Below are 22,368 nucleotides of genomic sequence, written 5' to 3'. Positions count from 1 at the left end.
GGTAGACTTGTCTTTTGATGGTGTTCTTGAAGTGTTTATAATGCTTAAGCAACATTTTCCAACATACTAAAGGTTATCCTAATATGCTTGTATATGTTGAAATTTTGCATATGGGAAAAACATGCAAGTTATTTTGAAGGCTTGAATTTTAATGAGATTATGAAGATTCAATGCTGGAGAGTGCAACAATGTTAAGCAATACATTTCAAGTGCATAATGGTTTCCACAATCTTAAGACAATACATAAGAAAAACTTAGAAGGCTGCAAACATATGTTTAAGGTTGCCACAACGTGGTAAAGTAAAAAAATTAAATCTTAGAAACTATAAGTGAAATGTTTGATGATGTATAGATGTAATACAACCATCCAATGTGATTAAGTTTTATCACACAATACCTTTGAGGTATTTGAAGGTGAATAATAATGAGGTATTGTATGAAAATATTGGTTCACGTTGAAGTGATTTTCAATAAAGGAGTTCAAATCATGTGTTCTAGCCAAGAGGGAATGATCAAGCACCATTCAAATTGGTTTTTATTTTAGTAATGAAAGAGTTGTTTCTATTAGATTATTGTTTGCATAAAATATAATATAATTTATAATAATACAAATAATATTTACTAACAATAAAAATAACTTATACTAATTACTAACTTATCTACATAATTGAAAATATACTAAGATAAAATATAACAAAATCCTAACCTTGAACTAAGTGTTTAAAAACAACAAGAACAAGTTAAAGTACACCGAAAGATGCCAACACTATCGAGATGTTGTCCATGGAAGAAGAAATCACCTCTATATTCTTATTATGAACAACAAATCATGGGGAAATTCCCAAAATAACGAGAGTAAGGACGAAGGCACTCAAAGGGAGTAAAATAAATTAAAGTAGTGATAAATGCCACGATACACAATGTAAATTCAAAACACAATAAACAAAACTACGGTTTTCCACACACAGTAATCTTTGTAGATAACACGAGGGTTTTCTAGTATATTAGGGGAGCATAGTCCGAACGCACGTTTTTGGCCGAAATTAAATATGCATACTTTGTTTCACTGAAAAAATGCAACTTCAAAATCTGAAAACCTAAACAAATTCCACAAATAGCTGAAATTGAAACATTAAAAAGATAGGTTCCTTACTCACTGGTTTTTTTTTTCTGTTGAATTCTTCGCTAACCCTCGCTGAATCCAACCTCCTTTTGCGCGGTGACAAAAACCTTCGTTTCCTCAAATTTCAAACGCACAAAAGCTCCTCCATTTTTTGGCTGAAATTAGATATCCATACTTTGTTTCACCCAAAAATTACCCTCTCACATAGACCTAAAACATAAAAAACTCCACAAATAACTAAAATTGCAACATTAAAAAGATGAGTTCTTTATTAGTTTTTCGTTGTCGAATTCTTCTTGACCCTCACCGAATCCAACCTCCTTTCGAGCAGTGACAAAAACCATCATTTTTCCACTCCTATTTCTTGCAGCGTGATAAAAATCCCTGCTCTTTCGCGGGGTGATCGAACCCAGTCTCTCCCTAAAACATGTGGTGTCCAAAAATGAAGGCAGCCCCCGTCTTAATGAACACGCTGTGTTTACAACATAGCTGTCCGCCAAAATGTCTCCCGCCGACCGTCCCTGTTACGGTAGCAAGGCAGTTACCGTAGCCAGGCTGGACATTTTGCCGCCAAAATTCCCCGCGCACCGTCTTCGCTGACCTCCCTTTCCGACCGTCGGAAATGGCTGATGTTGAAAGGTCCTGGCGTTCTTTTTGTCCTTTACGCTGTAAAAGGAAGCACTCCATACGGGGCTCCTGCAACTCCACGTATGTATGGCAGATGTGCTATTTTATGTGAAAAATAGAGCTCCGCTTCTTTCCTGTACTATGGATACCAATTAAACTCTAATCAATAACTTTTTGTCTTGAATATACAAGTAGGTGGCAGCTGGACCCTTTACTTGATACACAGAGAATTTCCTTTCTGAAATTTTTATGTCACCACGTGACTCCACCAGCATGAAGATTACTATGCAACTCCCCATGGTGTTCGATTGTCCATTCTCATTGAAGAGTGTTGCTGTTAACAGTACGAAAGGCATATTCGTGCACTTATAAGATCGGGCTCTTGCTTGAAAGAATGTAGCTAGCAAAAGGAATTTTTGTGAAAGGGTTTGAATGAAGAAACATCAAGTGGGTTGTGAAACTGCAAGGCCACATGTGGCACTCTACCCAGTTGTGGGTTTGGGCCATCTTATTCCCTTCGTTGAGCTTGCAAGAAACCTCGTTTCCTCCCACGGATTCGCCGTGACCCTAATCACACCCTCCTGGAACATTTCCCCTTTAGAGACTAGATATGTTTCAGACCTCCTTTCCTCCAATCCCAATACAATCCGTCAAATAGAGCTTCCACAGATCCCTTCTAACGGAGAAGACACGAATGATACCTTTAACTTCATTCTGGAACGAATAAGAAAGTCCATGCCTGCGATGGAACGAAATCTATGGATACTAGAACAACCCAACCGCCCTTTCTCGCCTGTTCGTGCATTGATATCGGATCTCTTCCACGCGGAAACTGTGGAGGTGACCGACAGCCTGGGCTTGCCAAATTATGTCTTGTTGACAGCCTCTATGGCCTTCCTCTATTTCGTGTTGCGTCTGCCCCGCGTTTATCTGTCTGACGGAAACGAGGCTCCTCCGGTTTCCATCAATATCCCGGGCTTGAAGAAGCCCATCAATGAGGCTGATTTTCCAGACCTGTTGCGCAACAAGTCCTCTCCGATGTTTCATGGCTTCCTTCGCCTCTGCTCTCCCTTAAGGGCAATGAAAGCCATTCTCGTCAACACCTTTCATGACTTGGAAGCAGAGTCGATTCATTCGTTGTGGTCCGGAAGTGTCGGAGAAATCGATGGCGTACCGCCGGTACATGCGATTGGACCGATTACACGATCATTTGATCTGCCCCAGGTGGACGGTGAGGAAGAAGAGCTCCTGAAATTGTGGCTGGATAGCCAGGCTAAGGGGTCGGTGGTGTTCGCATCATTTGGTACGTGGGGATTGATGGGCAGAGAACAGTTGATGGAGATTGCGTTAGGGCTTGAAGCGAGCGGGCTAAACTTCGTTTGGGTTGTGCGGAGCATTAGTAATACTAGTACTGCTGCTACTTCCAGTTTGGAAGTGGACTTGAGAAGTGTTCTTCCCGAGGGTTTCTTGAGCCGTGTTGAGGGCCGCAGAAAGGGAGGGTAGCTCATTTGTGAGCATGGAAGCTGCATTCAGTGACCTTGTCATAGCCAAAAATAAACATATCGAGTGAAGACTTTGTTGGAGATAATAATCCCAACTACTGTGCATCTACAATTAGCTCCAGTTAGCCACCGCATAGCTCTACTGCCATCGTTAAACTCAGTTATTTCTGCTAGTCATGCAGACAGTCAATTTATTCTCTTAATCAAGCTCGATGAATAATGCATGCAATGCATGAAACAATTAAGTTTAGTTCCAGTCTATTTTTAGGGGTTAATATCTCTCTATATAGAGAGCCCCTTGTTATTGAATCTGCAGAGTCAGAATAGTGTAATGCATAACAGAAAAAGAGCTCTGTATCGAGGCGATATGTAATGAATCCATCATGAATAAATTAAATCTGCATTGTGCTGTAGCATAGGCATGACTACTAATGCATAATAAAAAGTTTATTTTATTCTATTTGTTGTTTGCTGTAGCATATGATTGCTTTAATGTCTCTGTTTTATTTTGATCTCTGCCTTAAAGATTGGTATCGGAGCAGGATGATCTAGGGATATCAGATGGCATTTTTGGACAAGCTGACTATAGCTGGTTCAAGAAGAAATTGCAGTATTAAAGGAATTGCTATTGCTACCGAAGATTAGAAAAAAAAGAAAAGTCAGTAGTTTGGAAGTTCCTGGTCAGAGGTCAATGAGCGCCATTGTTTTTGTAATGATGATTGGGAATGTTTGTCTCTGAGAAATGACCAGAAATTTATGCGCTGGAGGGAAAAAAGCTGCCAAAGATTGGCCCATTTTGTCATAAAGGAAAGTGTGAAGAACGCCACAGAAAGAGATCTAGAGAAAATTTGTTAAAGATTCATCAAAGCAGTGGAGGAGATCTTCGAAGATACACAAAACTATTGAAGGAAAATAAGTCGTTGTTTAAATCAAGTGAATTAGGTGAGTTTATATTGTTTATTTTAATAGGAAAGTCTGGTAAAAGAATGAAGAAAGAGGATATTTCTTTCGTATATGAGAAAAGATCTATTGAATGAAAAATTGATTGAAACTAAGAAGTGTAATTCACAGTTGATAGCAAATTTAAAGGAATTTGCAAAAGAAAAATGCAAGTATTTGTGTGAAATTGATAATCTTAAAAAATAAATGCTGAATATTAAAGCAAAAAATAAAGAATTAAAAGGAGAGTTAAAATTGTTTGATGAAGTCAAGAAGGTGAATGAAGATTTAGAAAATAAGTTGAAGTTGTTGGAAAAAGAAAATGAGATTTTGAAATTAAAATCAGTAGTGTGAGATGATGCATGTGATACAAGTGATTTGTGTCCTTCGGTTGATATGGATGATGTACCAAAGTTTTTTCAGGTGAGGATGGCGAAGTTGATAGTAAAGATGTGTTTGCATGTACATATGCAAGTTGTGATGTTAAAAACAAAGCTTTCTTTGAAAATAATGTTGGTTGGAAGATGATGTAGAAAATGGGATATAAAAGAAGAGGACTAGGAAAGCATGGACAAGGAATTCAAGGGCCCATTCAGCCTGTTATGAGACCAAAGTATGAAGGTCTCTAATTTGGTAAGAAAGATAGATGGAAGTTGCTAGTATTACAAGTTCAAGAAAATCAGCTGAAAGAATTGAGTGTTTTCATTGTCATAGAGAAGGACACAAAACAAAAGATTGTTGGGATCTACATCTTGTATCCTATGCAGATTGAAGAATCATTCTAAAAAGACATGTTGGAATAAAGAATGTATGAGAGGTTGCATGAAAATAGATTGTGAATGGAGTTATGGATCAAGCTGGCAAACAGTTAGACATATGATCAAAAAATTGTTTAGGTATAAAAGTTCATATGTGAATTAGAGAAATCATCAAAGGTTTGAATGTTCAGGTCAAAGGAAAATATTGTCTAGCAAGACATCTACAAATAGTGAGTTTGTAAGAAGATTCAAATTGAAGTTTTGAAGGTTTGAAGGACTGCCGTAGTAGTTGGAAGAAGCCAAAAAAAGTAGTTGGAAGAAGCCAAAAAAAGATCTGAAGATCAAGAGATGGTTAGAAGTTATCAGGAAAAGAAAATATTGGAGAAAGTCTGAAGACAGAGAAAGCGATAGAAGATAGAAGAAGATTGCAATCATGTCAACAAAGGAATTAGAGAATGTCGTAGCATTCGTGGTAGTTGTGATTAAGGGGGAGTGTACGTTGGAGATAATAATCCCAACTACTGTGCATCTACAATTAGCTCTAGTTAGCCACCACATAGCTCTATTGCCACCGTTAAACTCAGTTATTTCTGTTAGTCATGCACACAATCAATTTATTCTCTTAATCAATCTCGATGAGTAATGCATGTAATGCATGAAACAATTAAGTTTAGTTCCAACCTATTTTTAGGGGCTAATATCTCTATATATAGAGACCCCCTTGTTATTGAATCTGCAGACTCAGAATAGTGTAATGTATAACAGAAAAAGACCTCTGTATCAAGGCAATATGTAATGAATCCATCATGAATACATAAAATCTGCATTGTGCTGTAGCATACACATGAGTACTAATGCATAATAAAAAGTTTATTTTATTCTGTTTGTTGTTTGTTGCAACATATGATTGCTTTTATGTCTCTGTTTTATTTTGATCTCTACCTTTAGACTTTAGTACAAATTGATGAGCATTTTGTTAATAAAAGATCTAATTAGAAAGGTGGGCAGAGCTCTGGAGGCTGCTGTTAGAGATTTGTTTCCACTGTCCGTTTTCTCCCCACACTTCATAGTACTTCTTCAACGTTTTCTTTAATATTTCTTGGTGAGTTGAGTTAAACATGTTTTGTTTTAATGAATGTTTTGTCCTAAGATTATAGTAAGAGCCTTTCATCACTACGAGTAAATATAGTTAAAGTGTTTGTGTTTGAGAAAAACTTATACTAGTGATTAATAGTCATTTTTGTCTTCAATGTTGTGTGGATGTTAGCAACTAACATAAAATTTTGGTCTAGGGTAAAGGTGGGACAAAGAAGTGATGTTTGAATTATCTCGAACTCATCGTTAAGGCATGGCACGAGCTATTCTCCACATAAAAGGGCATGGCCATGACATGTGGGATATTACATGAGGTGGCATAGGGGTCCATAGAGAAGCGTCAGGGGTGCCGATCAAATGATGTGGCATGGGGTCCACGGAGAAGGTCACGGGTGCCAACGGCTAGAAAATGGTGAATGACGTGGTGACTGTCGGTACGCGAGTTTCCGACAGGGTCATCAGACGATGACGAAAAATAATTTTGAATTTTTGTTGGAAATAACATTGAATCCGCGAATGGGCTAATGAAGAGCCACGACCAAAAGAGTTGATCTGCATGGATTCCACCTGGTCAGGGATTACGAAGCAAAACAAAGCTTTTAGCTCAGAGTTGTTTGTCGCCGAAGAGTCTTTAGATAGTCGGAGTTGGGAAATATCTCTCTAGGCAAATTTCTCTCTAGGCAGTTTGAGGATCTTTTCAAATTTTTGTAGTCTATAGGCATGTGAGAAATTCATATTCTTTCATAGTCTACATAAAAGTGTGGTAATAGGGGAAATTATTATTTAATCATTTTATTTTTCATAAATGCATAGGCTTGGCTAGGTTTATGTAAGTTTACGATTGTTTTTTGTCGTTCGCAGTGCAGGGAAGCAAAGGTAGAGACGACGTTTTGGAGGCGTAGTTGTCGAGGTTTTAAAGGGAGATTGAACCTATACAGGTAGGTATATTTTCCAATATTTGTGTTCTATTTTGTCATGCTGGTAGGGACTGTGGGTGGAAGAGGAAAGTTCGTCAACGCATTTAAGAAAACCTTAGTATCGTAATAAATTTTTATATATGAACTAGGGTTTGATCATTGTGTGTCTCATTTTTGCGTGCATTTTGGCCACCTGTCAGGACTGCGATTGCTAAAGAATACAAAAGTTTTTTGTATTCGGTGTGGGTTGTAAAACAATATTGAGGGTTTCTGTAATAAATTTCTAGCGGGTTTAGGGTTTTCCCTTTATGTATGTATTTTTTGCATCGATTTGGACTACCCGACGGGACTGGGTATGCTAAAGTACACGAGAGTTTTTTTGAGAGTGTAGTAAAAAATTTGGAAATTTCAAATTAAGCCTAGTCTGTATGTTTGTTTTCTGTATACACATTTTTTGATCACTTGTCGGGACTGGGAATGTCAAAAAGCACAAAATGATACACAAGGTAAAATCAAAATACTATAAATAAAACTATGGTTTTCCACACACAACTGGGAATGTTAAAGAACACGAAACGCTTGCACAATGTAGTATCCGGTGTGTTGGGAAACACATGACGGTCTTGTACATATTCAAACTGGCTTGGTATGAATCATGAGTGTTTTTCACACATGTGGTCTGATCATGTGAAAAACACAGTGGCTTTTAACTGTTTATGTTGATGGAAGGGCATTGTGGACAACATGAAATATTTTCAATTTGAAAAAGGTGTCGTTTTTAAATACACCTCGTTGCCACATCAATTTTAGATAGAAGTATCTTAAAAAATTGTATCTATAACTAAAGATAGAAGATAAATATGTTAGGGTTTTTTACTCACTGTCTTTACCAGAAGAAATATTTGCGATCTACCCTGCAATCCAATGTTCTTTTTGCACATGGTCAGAAAAAACCCTTTCTTTGTTGCAACCTCGAACTTCCAATGCACAAAACCCTCTGTGTGTTTGCTCGAAATTAGATATGCACTTTGTTCTTAACATAAGCTTCTGACCGTCAGAAATGCTTGACGTCGATTGGTTGACGTTCATTTTTCACAACACTATCTTCGCTGTATGAGAGTTCCCGACCATCATAAATGCCTGATGTCTAAATGTCTTCACGTTCATTTTTCACGTCCACATTGGAAAATGAAGCGCTCCACACGGGCCCCATAAAATTCCATGTATGTATGGTAGTTTCCCATACTAGAGTACGATGTTCTATTTTATATGGGCGTGTTTGCTCAAAACTAGATATGCAAACTTTGTTCTAAACATAAGCTGCTTTGACAAATTTTTTTTAAAGTCTACTATCAGATGTAAAATAGGTGATGTTTTTGAACATTCGTGGTTGCCACATCAATCTTAGAAGTATTTTGAATTTCTCTAATGTTGCAATGTATTTCATTAACTACGTATCTGTTGTCAAGTCTTGCTGATGTTTGTTAAGAAGCATATGTTGCTCGTCTTCAACCAACGATTGTTGAAGATGAGCAACATATGCTTGTCAGCAAACGACATCAGCAAGACTTACAACCAACAATTGTTGACATTCCATATTTCTGTGTAAAGTTTCTAAATCATACACAACTCTATTAATTGCTACGTCTCTTCATCTTCTATCTTGATGTTTTTTTGTTTTGTTTTAGTTTTAGTTTTAAGAATCATTTCACCATTTAATTTCAAGTGCTTTTTTGAAAATGGTGCATGTGAAAAATGCTTATTTCTTATTTTTCTGTTACGACTTCTCCAAACCCTATTTTTTCCCCCTAAATGGCACCAACCAACATTGAAATGCACAGTGTATTCTACACACCATTGTTGTTCCATTGTAGAACTATGATATTATCACTATTTCAAGCAGGAGATGTCTCCACTTCCATTTCAGGAAGTGGATTATCTCACTGGGATGATCTATTTGCACCTACGACAAAAAAGTAGATTATTTGCAATGGTACTTCAGGCGGTTGCAAAAATGAATGTTTATCTAATGTAGAGGGTTGAAAAAATGCCTCTTTTGTGCTTCAGCGGAGGAGCGCTCCAAATCTAGTGTTTTTTGTTGTTGGCAAAATGACACATCGCAATTACATTTTTGTCTGTTGCAACCGCTCTAAACCCCCGCGGTTATTCCAAAATTGCATTTGCAAAAGGCCCTATTTCCTTTTGACTGTTGAAACCGCTACAAAACCCCCATGTTTTTCTCCAAATTGGCACTTGCTTGTGTTGAAATCCTTAGCGGTTTCTGGAGTCTGTGAATGGGCTACTGAAAATCCACGACCAAAAGAGCCGGTTTGCACATATTCCAACTGGTTAGGGATTATTTTCAGAACGAAGCTTTTAGCTCGGAGTTGTTTGTGGTTGGAGAGTCTTTAGACAATCGAAGTTGGCAGGGAGATTCATTTCAAATTTTTACAAATTTTAGGCATATGAGAATTTCATAATCTTTCACAGTCTGTAGAAAAGCACGGTAATACTGCAAATTATTGTTTAATCATTTTATTTTTCATATATGCGTTGGCTTGGTTAGCTTTATGTAAGTTTGTGATTGTTTTGTGATGTTCACAGTGCAACGCTCCATGCTAGGCCCATACAACTCCACATATGTATGCTGGATGCCCAGACTCTAGTATGGCCTGCTATTTCATGTTGGACGATAGCCGCTTTTATTAACTACGCATCTGTCGTTAAGTTTTTCTGATGTCATTGGTCAACAACCATATCTTCCTCATCTTGAACCAATGATTATTGACATTCCATATTTTTGTGTAAATTTTCTAAATCATACCCAGCTCTACTAATTGCTATGTCTCTGCAACTTCTTTTTTGATGTTTTGTTTTTGTTTTAAGAACCATTTCGCCATTTAATTTCAAGTGCTTTTTTTTGAAAATGGTGTGTGTGAAAAATTCCTATTTCTTATTTTACTGTTCCTATATTGATTTCCCTAAATGGCACTAGAGCCAACATGGAAATCCACAGTGTATTCTACACGCCTTTGCTGTTCCATTACATTAATTTGATATTATCACTATTTCAAGAAGGAGATGTCTCCACTTCCATTTTAGGAAGTGGATTATCTCACTGGGTTGATCTATATGCACCCACGACATAAAAGTGGGTTATTTGCAATGGTACTTCAGTCAGTTGCAAAAATGAATGCTTATCTAATGTAGAGGGTTGAAAAAACACCTTTTCTGTGCTTCAACGAAGGAGCGCTCCAAATCAAGTGTTTTTTTTGCCAAAATGGCACATTTGGATTACATTTTTGACTGTTGCAACTGCTCCAAAGCCCTGCAATTATCCCAAAATTGCACTTGCAAAAAGCCCTATTTCCTTTTAACTGTTGAAACTTGCAAACCCCTTGTGTTTTTCTCCAAATTGGCACTTGTTGCCCATTATTGGCATTATGTTGTCATTGATGTCAACTGGTATGGAATGGTCGTCGGTGAGAAGGTAATGGTGACTAGCATTGGTGAAGTAAGTTATGATGTCATCCGGTATGCAGGATGGAGTGTCCAAGCAAACAGATAGGTATGTTACCGGTACATATGAAATGTATCATTAACTGGTAAAGCAGGACCACTTGTAAGGCAAAGCAAGCAAGCAAAAGAGGAACTGAAGGATGTGAACCAGTATACTCAGAGAAGATTAATGCTTCCGATAAATGGACTGAGATGTTGGACTAACATGTTTGATGGAAGACCAAGTTGATCCACTGACAGAGAAGAGGTATGCAAGTATGAAGGCCCACCGGTGAAGTTAGCTTATATTGGTAAGGTGAGTTGAACCGGTAGTGACTCTTGGTTGGTGAAGAATGTCAAACCGACATAGCAAACCAAGCATAGGTAGATGCCGATAAGGATGACAGGTGGAAGCTAGGTGGTGATCATGCATAGGTTGGTGAAGTGTTCATCAATGTAACAGTCAGCAAGAAGGTCAACTTTTATGAAGAACCAAAAAATCATAGAAGGATGGTAGAAGGTTGCAGCTCAAAGAAGACAAGGTGGCAAGCGATTGAATTGATCCTACAAGATGATCTGATCTTTGCACCCATTTGTCGAAGGAAACATCCAAGCCATTAATGGCGTTTGACAGAGAAATGAAGAAAAGCATGGTGCAGACAACCAAATATAGAAAACGCACATTGGAATGCGAGGTGTTGGTGGTGCTGATTGATGACATGCAGATCATCTCTCCAAAAAAGAAGATCAGATCAAATCTAATACGGATCGAGTTGGTGAAGGTAAAACCTATCACGACACTATTTGAATGTTGTTTTGGTGGGAACCCTAAAAGACAAACATGTCAGATTGAGACAAGAATGAGTTGATTCTTGATACGAAGTGTGAGAGAGAAGAGATCCTGAGAAAGGAGAAAGATTGTTTGCCTTAGAGTTTATTATGAGAAAGTTGCAGTGTGAGTTAGTAGGCGAACCGGTGAGAGGGTCTAACCAATAGAGACATAATAATCGGTAAAGTGTTGCAGTTCTAACAATCAAGCTAACTGGTGGGGTGTGATTGGTCAGGAAGGCATCCAAAAGTGACACAATGTGGTGTGAGGTTGAGGGAGAAAGAAGAGAGGCAGAGAGTAACCGGTAGTTGATCAGATAGAGTAATCTGATAACCGACAGCGTGAGAATCAATGAAGAAGAGGAGTTTGTTAACTGACATAAATCCATTGATTAAGTGTTGTAGAACTCATTTGCAACCAGGTGCTATCACTGTATCAAAATTGTATTTCATTATACAACATCAAGTTGGAGCTTGGTGCAGGGGTCGGTGTTCCTTGGGTTGGTGCCCTAAATCAGTAGGGGTTGGTGCTTCTTGTGTTGGTGCCCTAAATCATTATAATTCATTGTTTCATTATGAGGTTGGATTGGAGCCGTAGACTCCAACAACATTTCTCACCAAGGTTTTTCCCATATTGGGTTTTCCTCGTACATTTGGGTATGTGCAGGATCATGGTGTGCCAAAATAGGCCCTTAAGTGGCAATGAAATTTCAGAAAAATCAGAGTTATGCAACTTGACATGAAAATTTGAATAAGTTGTGAACATTATTTTTAAAATATGTAAGAAGAGAATATATAGAAAATTGAATGCAGTTTCTAAGCTACTAGTTGTTTTTTGGAAAAAAAAATCCTATTTGATGAAAATTTCAAATTTCAATGCAGTGGTACTAAAATTTCAGGAAAAAAATAAGAAGTAGACGTATGTCTGACCACCCTAATCAAAATAAAATCTTAATATTTTTTTATAATATTTATAATATAAGTATTAGACTCATGTCTGGATGTGACACATATTTTTTTTTAATTTTTCATGAATTAAATAATTATTTATGATTTTTTTACTACAGCTTTTCAGAAATTCAGAAACTCCTACGTCTGACCACCTTAACTTGGTCAAAACCTTATGAAATTTAATTTTTTTTAATTTTTCCCTATAGTAGACGAAGCATAGGATGTGACGCATGTTTAGGTTTCAAAAAATGTTATATCGTTTGAAAGTTATGAGTGTTTTTCAATCAGTATATCAATCAGGACTATTGTCAGAATTCAATTAGAAAATAAATTATTTACTAAAGTCGAAATAAGACAAGCCTTATATTGTTGGAAAGCTGGGAACGTCCTTAAAAAACCCTTTTCGTTTTATCAATTTTGGCTACAAAAAAAGTCGTCAGCCACCAGTGTAAAGTCTGGAAAACCAGGGAATACTGAAAAACACATTTTTTCAGTTGACTTTCCAAGCTTGTAACTTCCAAGCCTAATACCAAAGCATTCTCGAGCTGAAATTTGAAATTTGAAAATTTGAGTACAAAAATTTGCGGTCCCCGATGAATTTCCCTTGCCACCATTTATGAAGTAAACTGCCACATGGCAGAAATCCGATATCCGATTAAATCGGATATCGGATTTTATTGGTCATATTTTAAAGAGGAGAGAGAGAGAGAGAGAGAGAGAGAGAGAGAGAGAGAGAGAGAGAGAGAGAGAGAGAGAGAGGTAGAGGGAGGAGAGAGAGAGAGAGAGAGACCATATGACCCCTAACGACACAATTTAGTGTCTTAAGGGGACCTATGGTGTCGTTAGGGGTCATATGGTGTCTTGGGACACCATAGGACCCCTTAAGACACCAAATCATGTCATTAGGGGTCATATTGTGTCTTACGACCCATAACTATGACCACTAATGATAGTTATGTGATATGGTGTCCCATGAACCCTTATGACCTCTCAGGACACCATATGACCCCTAATGACACCATATTGGGTCGCTTTGGGTCATATTATATCCTAAGGGGTCATATTGTGGTCTATGACCCCTTAGGACACCATATGCCCCCTAACGACATGATTTGGTGTCTTAAGGGGTCCTATGGTGTCGTTAGGGGTCATATGGTGTCCGTAGGGGTTGTATGGTGTCTTGGGACACCATAGGACCCCTTAGGACACAATATGACCCCTTAGGACACAATATGACCCAAAGCGACCCAATATGGTGTCATTAGGGGTCATATGGTGTCCTAAGAGGTCATAAGGGTTCATGGGACACCATATGACCGCTATGGACACCATATGACCCCTAACGACACCATCAGACCCCTTAAGACACCAAATCATGTCGTTAGGGGTCATATTGTGTCCTAAGGGGTCCTATGGTGTCCCAAGACACCATATGACCCCTATGGACACCATATGACCCCTAACAACACCATAGGACCCCTTAAGACACCAGATCATGTCGTTAGGGGTCATATTGTGTCTTACGGGGTCGTAGGACACAATATGACCCCTAACGACACAATTTGGTGTCTTAAGGGGTCTTATGGTGTCACAAGACACCATATGATCCCTAACAACACCATAGGACCCCTTAAGACACCAAATCATAACATTAGGGGTCATATTGTGTCTTACGGGGTCATAGGACACAATATGACCCCTAACGACATGATTTGGTGTCTTAAGGGGTCCGATGGTGTCGTTAGGGGTCATATGGTGTCCATAGGGGTCATATGGTGTCCCATGAACCCTTATGACCTCTTAGGACACCATATGACCCCTAATGACACCATATTGTGTCGTTAGGGGTCATATTGTGTCTTAAGGGGTCCTATGGTTACCCAAGACACCATATGACCCCTATGGACACTATATGACCCCTAACGACACCATATGACCCCTTAAGACGCCAAATCATGTTGTTAGGGGTCATATTGTGTCCTACGACCCCGTACGACACAATATGATCCCTAACGATATTATTTAGTGTCTTAAGGGGTCCTATGGTGTCGTTAGGGGTCATATGGTGTCCACAGGGGTCATATGGTGTCTTGGGACACCATAGGACCCCTTAAGACACCATATGACCCCTAATGACACCATATTGGGTCGCTTTGGGTCATATTGTGTCGTTAGGGGTCATATTGTGTCTTAAGGGGTCCTATGGTGTCCCAAGACACTATATGACCCCTATGGACACCATATGACCCCTAACGACACCATAGGACCCCTTAAGACACCAAATCATGTTGTTAGGGGTCATATTGTGTCTTACGACCCCGTACGACACAATATGATCCCTAACAATATGATTTGGTGTCTTAAGGGGTCATATGGTGTCGTTAGGGGTCATATGGTGTCTTGGGACACCATAGGACCCCTTAAGACACCATATGACCCCTAATGACACCATATTGGGTCGCTTTGGGTCATATTGTGTCGTTAGGGGTCATATTGTGTCTTAAGGGATCCTATGGTGTCCCAAGACACCATATGACCCCTAACGACACCATAGGACCCCTTAAGACACCAAATCATGTCGTTAGGGGTCATATTGTGTCCTACAACCCCGTACGACACAATATGATCCCTAACGATATGATTTTGTGTCTTAAGGGGTCCTATGGTGTTGTTAGGGGTCATATGGTGTCTTGGGACACCATAGGACCCCTTAAGACACCAAGACACCATATGACCCCTTAAGACACCATATGACCCCTAATGACACCATATTGGGTCGCTTTGGGTCATATTGTGTCATTAGGGGTCATATTGTGTCTTAAGGGGTCCTATGGTGTCCCAAGACACCATATGACCCCTATGGACACCATATGACCCCTAACAACACCATAGGACCCCTTAAGACACCAAATCATGTCGTTAGGGGTCATATTGTGTCCTACGACCCCGTAGGACACAATATGACCCCTAACAGCATGATTTGGTGTCTTAAGGGGTCCTATGGTGTCGTTAGGGGTCATATGGTGTCCATAGGGGTCATATGGTGTTTTGGGACACCATAGGACCCCTTAAGACACAATATGACCCCTTAGGACACAATATGACCCAAGGCGACCCAATATGGTGTCATTAGGGGTCATATGGTGTCCTAAGAGGTCATAAGGGTTCATGGGACACCATATGACCCCTATGGACACCATATGACCCCTAACGACCCCATCAGACCCCTTAAGACACCAAATCATGTCGTTAGGGGTCATATTGTGTCCTAAGGGGTCCTATGGTGTCCCAAGACACCATATGATCCCTATGGACAACATATGACCCCTAACGACACCATAGGACCCCTTAAGACACCAAATCATGTCGTTAGGGGTCATATTGTGTCTTACTGGGTCGTAGGACACAATATGACTCCTAACGACACAATTTGGTGTCTTAAGGGGTCTTATGGTGTCACAAGTCACCATATGATCCCTAATGACACCATAGGACCCCTTAAGACACCAAATCATAACATTAGGGGTCATATTGTGTCTTACGGGGTCGTAGGACACAATATGACCCCTAACGACATGATTTGGTGTCTTAAGGGGTCCGATGGTGTCGTTAGGGGTCATATGGTGTCCATAGGGGTCATATGGTGTCCCATGAACCCTTATGACCTCTTAGGACACCATATGACCCCTAATGACACCATATTGGGTCGCTTTGGGTCCTATGGTGTCGTTAGGGGTCATATGGTGTCTTAAGGGGTCCTATGGTGTCTTAGGGGTCATATTGTGTCTTAAGGGGTCCTATGGTGTCCCAAGACACCATATGACCCCTAACGACACCATATGACCCCTAACGACACCATAGGACCCCTTAAGACACCAAATCATGTCGTTAGGGGTCATATTGTGTCCTACGACCCCGTATGACACAATATGATCCCTAACGATATTATTTGGTGTCTTAAGGGGTCCTATGGTGTCATTAGGGGTCATATGGTGTCCATAGGGGTCATATGGTGTCCCATGAACCCTTATGACCTCTTAGGACACCATATGACCCCTAATGACACCATATTGGGTCGCTTTGGGTCATATTGTGTCGTTAAGGGTCATATTATGTCTTAAGGGGTCCTATGGTGTCCCAAGACACCATATGACCCCTATGGACACCATATGACCCCTAACGACACCATATGACCCCTTAAGACACCAAATCATGTCATTAGGGATCATATTGTGTCGTACGGGGTCGTAGGACACAATATGACCCCTAGCGACATGATTTGGTGTCTTAAGGGGTCCTATGGTGTCGTTAGGGGTCATATGGTGTCCATAGGGGTCATATGGTGTCTTGGGACACCATAGGACCCCTTAAGACACAATATGACCCCTTAGGACACAATATGACCCAAAGCGACCCAATATGGTGTCATTAGGGGTCATATGGTGTCCTAAGAGGTCATAAGGGTTCATGGGACACCATATGACCCCTATGGACACCATATGACCCCTAATGACACCATCAGACCCCTTAAGACACCAAATCATGTCGTTAGGGGTCATATTGTGTGTGTCTCTCTCCCTCTCTCCCTTTCCTCCTCCTCCTCTCTCTCTCTCTCTCTCTCTCCTCCTCTCTCTCTGTCTCCCTCTCTCCCTCTCCTCTCTCTCTGTCTCCCTCTCTCCCTCTCCTCCCCTCTCTCTCTATCTCTCTCTCTCTCTCCCTCTCCTCCCCTCTCTCTCTCTCTCTCTCTCCTCCTCTCTCTCTCTCTCTCTCTCTCTCTCTCTCTCTCTCTCTACCTCTCTCTCTCCCTCTCTCCCTCTCCTCCTCCTCTCTCTCTCTCTCTAAAATATGACCAATAAAATCCGATATCCGATTTAATCGGATATCGGATTTCTGCCATGTGGCAGTTTAGTTCGTAAATGGCGGCAACGGGAATTTTTTTTTGGGACCACATATTTTTGTACTAAAATTGGATATCAGATTTTATCGGATATTCGATTTTGGTACTAAAAACAAAAAAAAAAGGGTTTGTGGGCCATTCTGTTGATTCCAAGGGCCGACAGTCTGGGTCCTATGTTTTCTGTCGACGATCACGGGGTTGCAGACAGCTAGAGACAAATTAGTGCTTTTGGGAGATTCTTAAAGTGAAAACTTACATTGTCAATCACGAAGGAGCATATGTGTGGAGGGAAATGGGGAGTAGTAGTCGTCGAAAGTCTAAACGCAAAAGAAAACTTTCAAATGACCAAGTTGAAGTGTATAGAGAAAGAGATAGAGAATGTCATAGGAGGAGAAGCCAAGGTATGTTAAATATTGCTAATGTTACTTCAACTGAAGAGGAAATTGAAATTGAAAATGTGCCACAAGTTATTGAAAATGAAAATGTAGATTTTGAAAGTGAAAATATTGAAAATGTTGAAAGTGATAATGAAAATGCTCAACATGTGGAAAATGTGCCACAAGTTATTGAAAATGAAAATATAGATTTTGAAAGTGAAAATATTGAAAATTTTGAAAATGTTGAAAGTGATAATGAAAATGCTCAACATGTGGAAAATGTGCCACAAGTTATTGAAAATGAAAATGTAGATTTTGAAAGTGAAAATATTGAAAATTTTGAAAATGTTGAAAGTGATAATGAAAATGCTCAACATGTGGAAAATTTTGACATAGGAGGTGAAAATGTGGAAAACTTTAACATTGAAGGTGGAATTGCCTCACCAAGTGAACCATATGTAACACCTAATTACTTTAGAAATGAAGACCCTCTCATGGATGAAAGACAAATTCCAAATCCAAGACCTTCAAGAACCCCAAAATGGTTATTTGAAATCGATGAGAACATTATTGCGAATCTTGAAGGCAAGAGGTCAACAAGAACCGTCTGGTTGTGGGCTACAAAACTTTTCAACCAAAATTTTAGCAATAAGACATTGACCGAGCAATGCCAACTCTTTGTTCAATTGCTAAAGATGATAAAGATGAGACCATTGCTAAACAAATTGAAGATTTGTATGAACAAGAAAACGGAGAGAAATTCTATTATTGCAAAAAATCTATTTGACGCTCTCAATTCTATTGGAAAGAATGCCAAAGAAAGAGATAAGAGAGCCGCTCAAAGAGTGATTACAACCTCCTTAGTAAGTCATCAATTGAGGAAGGCTCGTCAAATGAGACAAACTTGTGTTGATTTTAACATAAACCGTAAAACTTTGGATAGAGCACTTGCACGAAGACAAAGACTTGACGATCCACTTCAACAAGATACATGGGCATTTGGTGGGAGGCTTCCACATGTTGATAGAAAGTTGACTGACAATGTGAAGGAAGAGATTCAACAATTTTGGCACTCTAATTCTAGAGTGTCACCCAATGTAAAGGACGTTTTGAAATTAAGAATCGGCAACCGAGACCGCACACCGCATCCCAAACATTTCTTGGAATCAAGCCAAACAATGTTGTACAAATTTTTTTGTGAATTACATCCAACTTTGCAAATATCACAAAGGGCCTTTGAATCTTTGAAACCATTTTATTGTGTTCCTCTTAAGATTTGCAATACCTGTTGTTGCAAGTACCATGTGGAGTTTTCAATGTACCATGAACTTTTATGTCATATTCATTCTACGATGCATACTAATGAGATGTTGCAGGAGTGTGGTGCAATGTTATTTCTGAGATCATCAAGAGACTTGCAAGATCTATTTTTATGCCCTAGAGATGATGGCTGTTATTTCTATAGAAATTATTGTTTGAATGAGAAGTGCTCAGAATGCGGTGGGTTGTCAAAGTTTGTTTCATGTTTTCATGAGGGTAGCGAACACGAGTTTGGAAATAATTATGTTGAGAAAAAAAGATACAAGACAGTGAAATATACTGTGAAGAGTGGAGGTGAAGGTTCTAGATGCGAATTAGTCTCAAGAGAAGTGAGTATTGCTGATTTTATTTTGGATTTTAAGGAAAATCTTTTCTACAAGTATGCAAGGCACACCCATAGGTCTCAGTGGTTGGATCAACAGTTCAGGATGTGTAAGAACTCTTTCCCGATTGGCACTATTGTATCAGTGGTTGATTTTGCAGAGAACTATACATTGCAACCACAGAATGAGGTACAGTCTCAGTACTACAATTCAGTCCAGATTGCTATTTTTGTTCACATTACATATAGACATGCTCCTGATAGTACAAAAGAGGACAGGAAGATAATCAGGGAGTATCATTTTTATATGAGCGATGATAGATCACACTCCTCCGAGTATGTGCAACATTCTTTCGAGAATTTTTTTGAGTTCTTGCATGAGAAAGATATTGCAATTGACCGACATATAATATGGTCAAATAACTGTACGGGTCAATTCAAGAATGTGCGTATGTTTTATTGGTTGAGTAGAATGCATGTGGAGAGGCGTATACCTCATATTTGGTGTTTTTTTGAGGTGGGGCATGGGAAGGGAGAGCATGATGGAGCAGGTGCATGTTTGAAGAGAGCTATAGTTAAGGAGCAATTGAGGATTTCAGGTGCAAATTTCTTTGATGCACGTTCTATTGTTGATTGGTGTAGTTCAGCATTGTCACATGGAGGTACTCTTGATTCAGCAGTGAGAAGATTCGTTTGGTTGGTTGAGGAGGGAACAATGGGAGATAGATTGGATTGTCAAACAATTAAAGATTCTTCAAAGATGCATTCATTTCTTAGCTCAGATGCAAGTACATGGACCATTTGGACATGAGCGTTGGCTTGTTTTTGTTAGAGTTGTCTTCGGTGTGATTAGGATCAGTGCGAGTCAAGTGAGTGAGTTGATACGTGGGTTCCCCACTATCTAACTCCTTTATCTCAAACAATATCCTTGTCAAACGATGACATGGAAAGTTCACTTGAGTATGATCGTCTATCAGATCTTGTACAACCAGGACATGTTTTTGCAGTTGTTGCACCGCAAGGGAATGAAGAGAGATCAGAATATTGGTTGGCACGATGTGTACAGGGAAAACAAAATCTAACACAACTAGTGATAGATGATGATGGGTTCACATATCCTACAGGTTCAGTTGTTCTTGTGGGAACTTGGTTGTGAACATACATGATTAGAAAGAATGGCATACCTGCATTTGAAGACTATGAGAGACACAAAACCATTATAATGTATTCACACCTTATTATAGCTACAAATGTCAAGTTGTTGAAGCATCAAGCAAAACCGAAGACCAAAGAGCTATGGATAGTGACTACTGCTGATCATGAAGCAATACTGGATACTCTTAAACAAAGAGATGACCCTTCAAGCACACTTGAGTAGTAGGTCTTTAATGGTGCCTTATTTTTTTATCATGCATTTCATTTCAAACAATGATCATTAAACCTTAATGTTCAAGTTTGTTATGTGTATATTAAGGATGTGTTCAAAATGCAGGTCTATTGATGAACCTTTTTTTTTGGCAACACAGTTTTTGCATGCACATAGCGAGTACACTCGATATAATTGGAAGGGACGTATTTTTGCAACATGACTTATTATCATGCATTTGATGAGCTTTACAATTTTTGTTATTAGAGAACACTATTTGATAATTTTTTATGATATAATTATCGCATAACCTTTATGCTCATGAAGGTATTTTTTGATGATATACAACAGTATCACATTACGATTTTTGCGTCAACATAGTGGGTTCTGTTGATATAATTAGAAGGGACGTATTTTTATGGTATATGATCCCACCTTTTCATTTATTATCATGCATTTTAGTTGAAGTGATTATCATAAATCTGTTATGTTCATCCATGCATTTTATGTGTAGACTAACAATTCTTAAAAATATAGGTTCATGCTAGATCATTCGTTGTTGACGAGACCCTCTCTTGGTGATGGTACATATTTCTTTGTGCATTAATGAGATTAAATTGTGGGTCTTGTTGTATTTATTATCATGAAGATGATTCAAATGCATGTGGCGAGGACACATTTGCAGTGGATCAAATTGTCATGACAGATGATCTATTGAATCAAACATTTGACATTGATAGTCAGGTAAATAGGTTAATGTTAGGCCTTCAACATCAACACCTACTAGTCAAAGTGGTCATCGAACTTTCACTCAGGTAACCTTGTCTATTTTTATTCATTAATGGTTTATAAAATAAAGTCAGTTAGATTTTGGCAATTGAATAACATTGTTTGATTTTCAGATGCTGACATCAGATGCACCTAATATTCTCTCCACAATGGAGCATGGTGTTCTCTTGCAGTAGCATCTTTGATGCTTTTGACAGTAGTATGAGTCAGATTAATAAATTTCTAATTTGATGCTTCCCACAGGGCTTTGCAACTTCAGATTGTGAGTGTGCCCCTGTTACAAATGAATTGTACTTTAATCGACATAGATGGTCTATGATGGCTTTTTTGTAAGACTATATGGTTTTATTACATATATTGTACTTTAATCGACATATAACAATATCCAAGTGGTGGTTGGCATGTTCTTGAATATGGTAAGTTGTATGCATCTTGAAGTTGAATATGATATGTTGTATACATCTTGAAGTTGAACTTTGATTAGACTTTGTCAGCATTTGATGAATCATAAATGTCATTTTATTATTAATCTTGTGAGTGTGAGGTGTAGGAATAAATATCAATTACTTTGAAAGTCATGGATGGTTGTCCTCATATGATAACCACCAGATGGTTGTGCCTTATGAAGAAAAGCTGAACAGATAATAACTAATTGAGAACATCAATTCAAATCCATAATCTAGAGGATACTAATAACAGATCTTTGTATATTTATTTTTTCTAATAATGAAACAGGTACAACTGTATTGAGATAAAATGAAGCTTTTCTCTCATATGAAGATGTCACATTGGCAAATTGGTCTTTATTATAATACACAAGACATAAGCAAAATCAAAATGCTCTCAGGGTATAGTTTTGGACTTGAACCATATTGCATAAATCTTAAGGCTTCAACTTGATTATCATTAAAGGTTTTTGATTGTTTACAAAATATCCCTTCATATCCCTTCATGGATGTCACATGTGTAGGGTATGACCCCAAGCGCCAGATCGAGTGGGGGGGGGGGGCAAAGCAGGAGCATGCGTAGGGTAATTATGCCTAACTGGACATGTCAGAG

The 22,368-nt window shown here is 38.8% G+C and overlaps 1 protein-coding gene across 1 annotated transcript; it reads left to right on the top strand.

Annotated features, from left to right (window-relative positions):
• Positions 1 to 2,182: 2,182 nt before the first annotated feature.
• Positions 2,183 to 3,253, top strand: LOC131052325 (hydroquinone glucosyltransferase). Its single transcript, XM_057986961.1, has one exon. The coding sequence runs from the start codon at positions 2,183 to 2,185 to the stop codon at positions 3,251 to 3,253; it is 1,071 nt and encodes a 356-aa protein (XP_057842944.1).
• Positions 3,254 to 22,368: the final 19,115 nt, after the last annotated feature.

This window comes from Cryptomeria japonica, chromosome 2 (assembly GCF_030272615.1).
Source record: "Cryptomeria japonica chromosome 2, Sugi_1.0, whole genome shotgun sequence".
Classification (NCBI taxonomy): Eukaryota; Viridiplantae; Streptophyta; class Pinopsida; order Cupressales; family Cupressaceae; genus Cryptomeria; species Cryptomeria japonica.
Note: the sequence above shows the minus strand (reverse complement) of the source record. Positions and strands in the feature narration are given on the sequence as shown.

What these genes read in the sequence shown, in the direction of transcription:
- LOC131052325 (XM_057986961.1), top strand. Translation starts at nt 2,183, where the DNA reads ATGAAGAAACATCAAGTGGGTTGTGAAACTGCAAGGCCACATGTGGCA.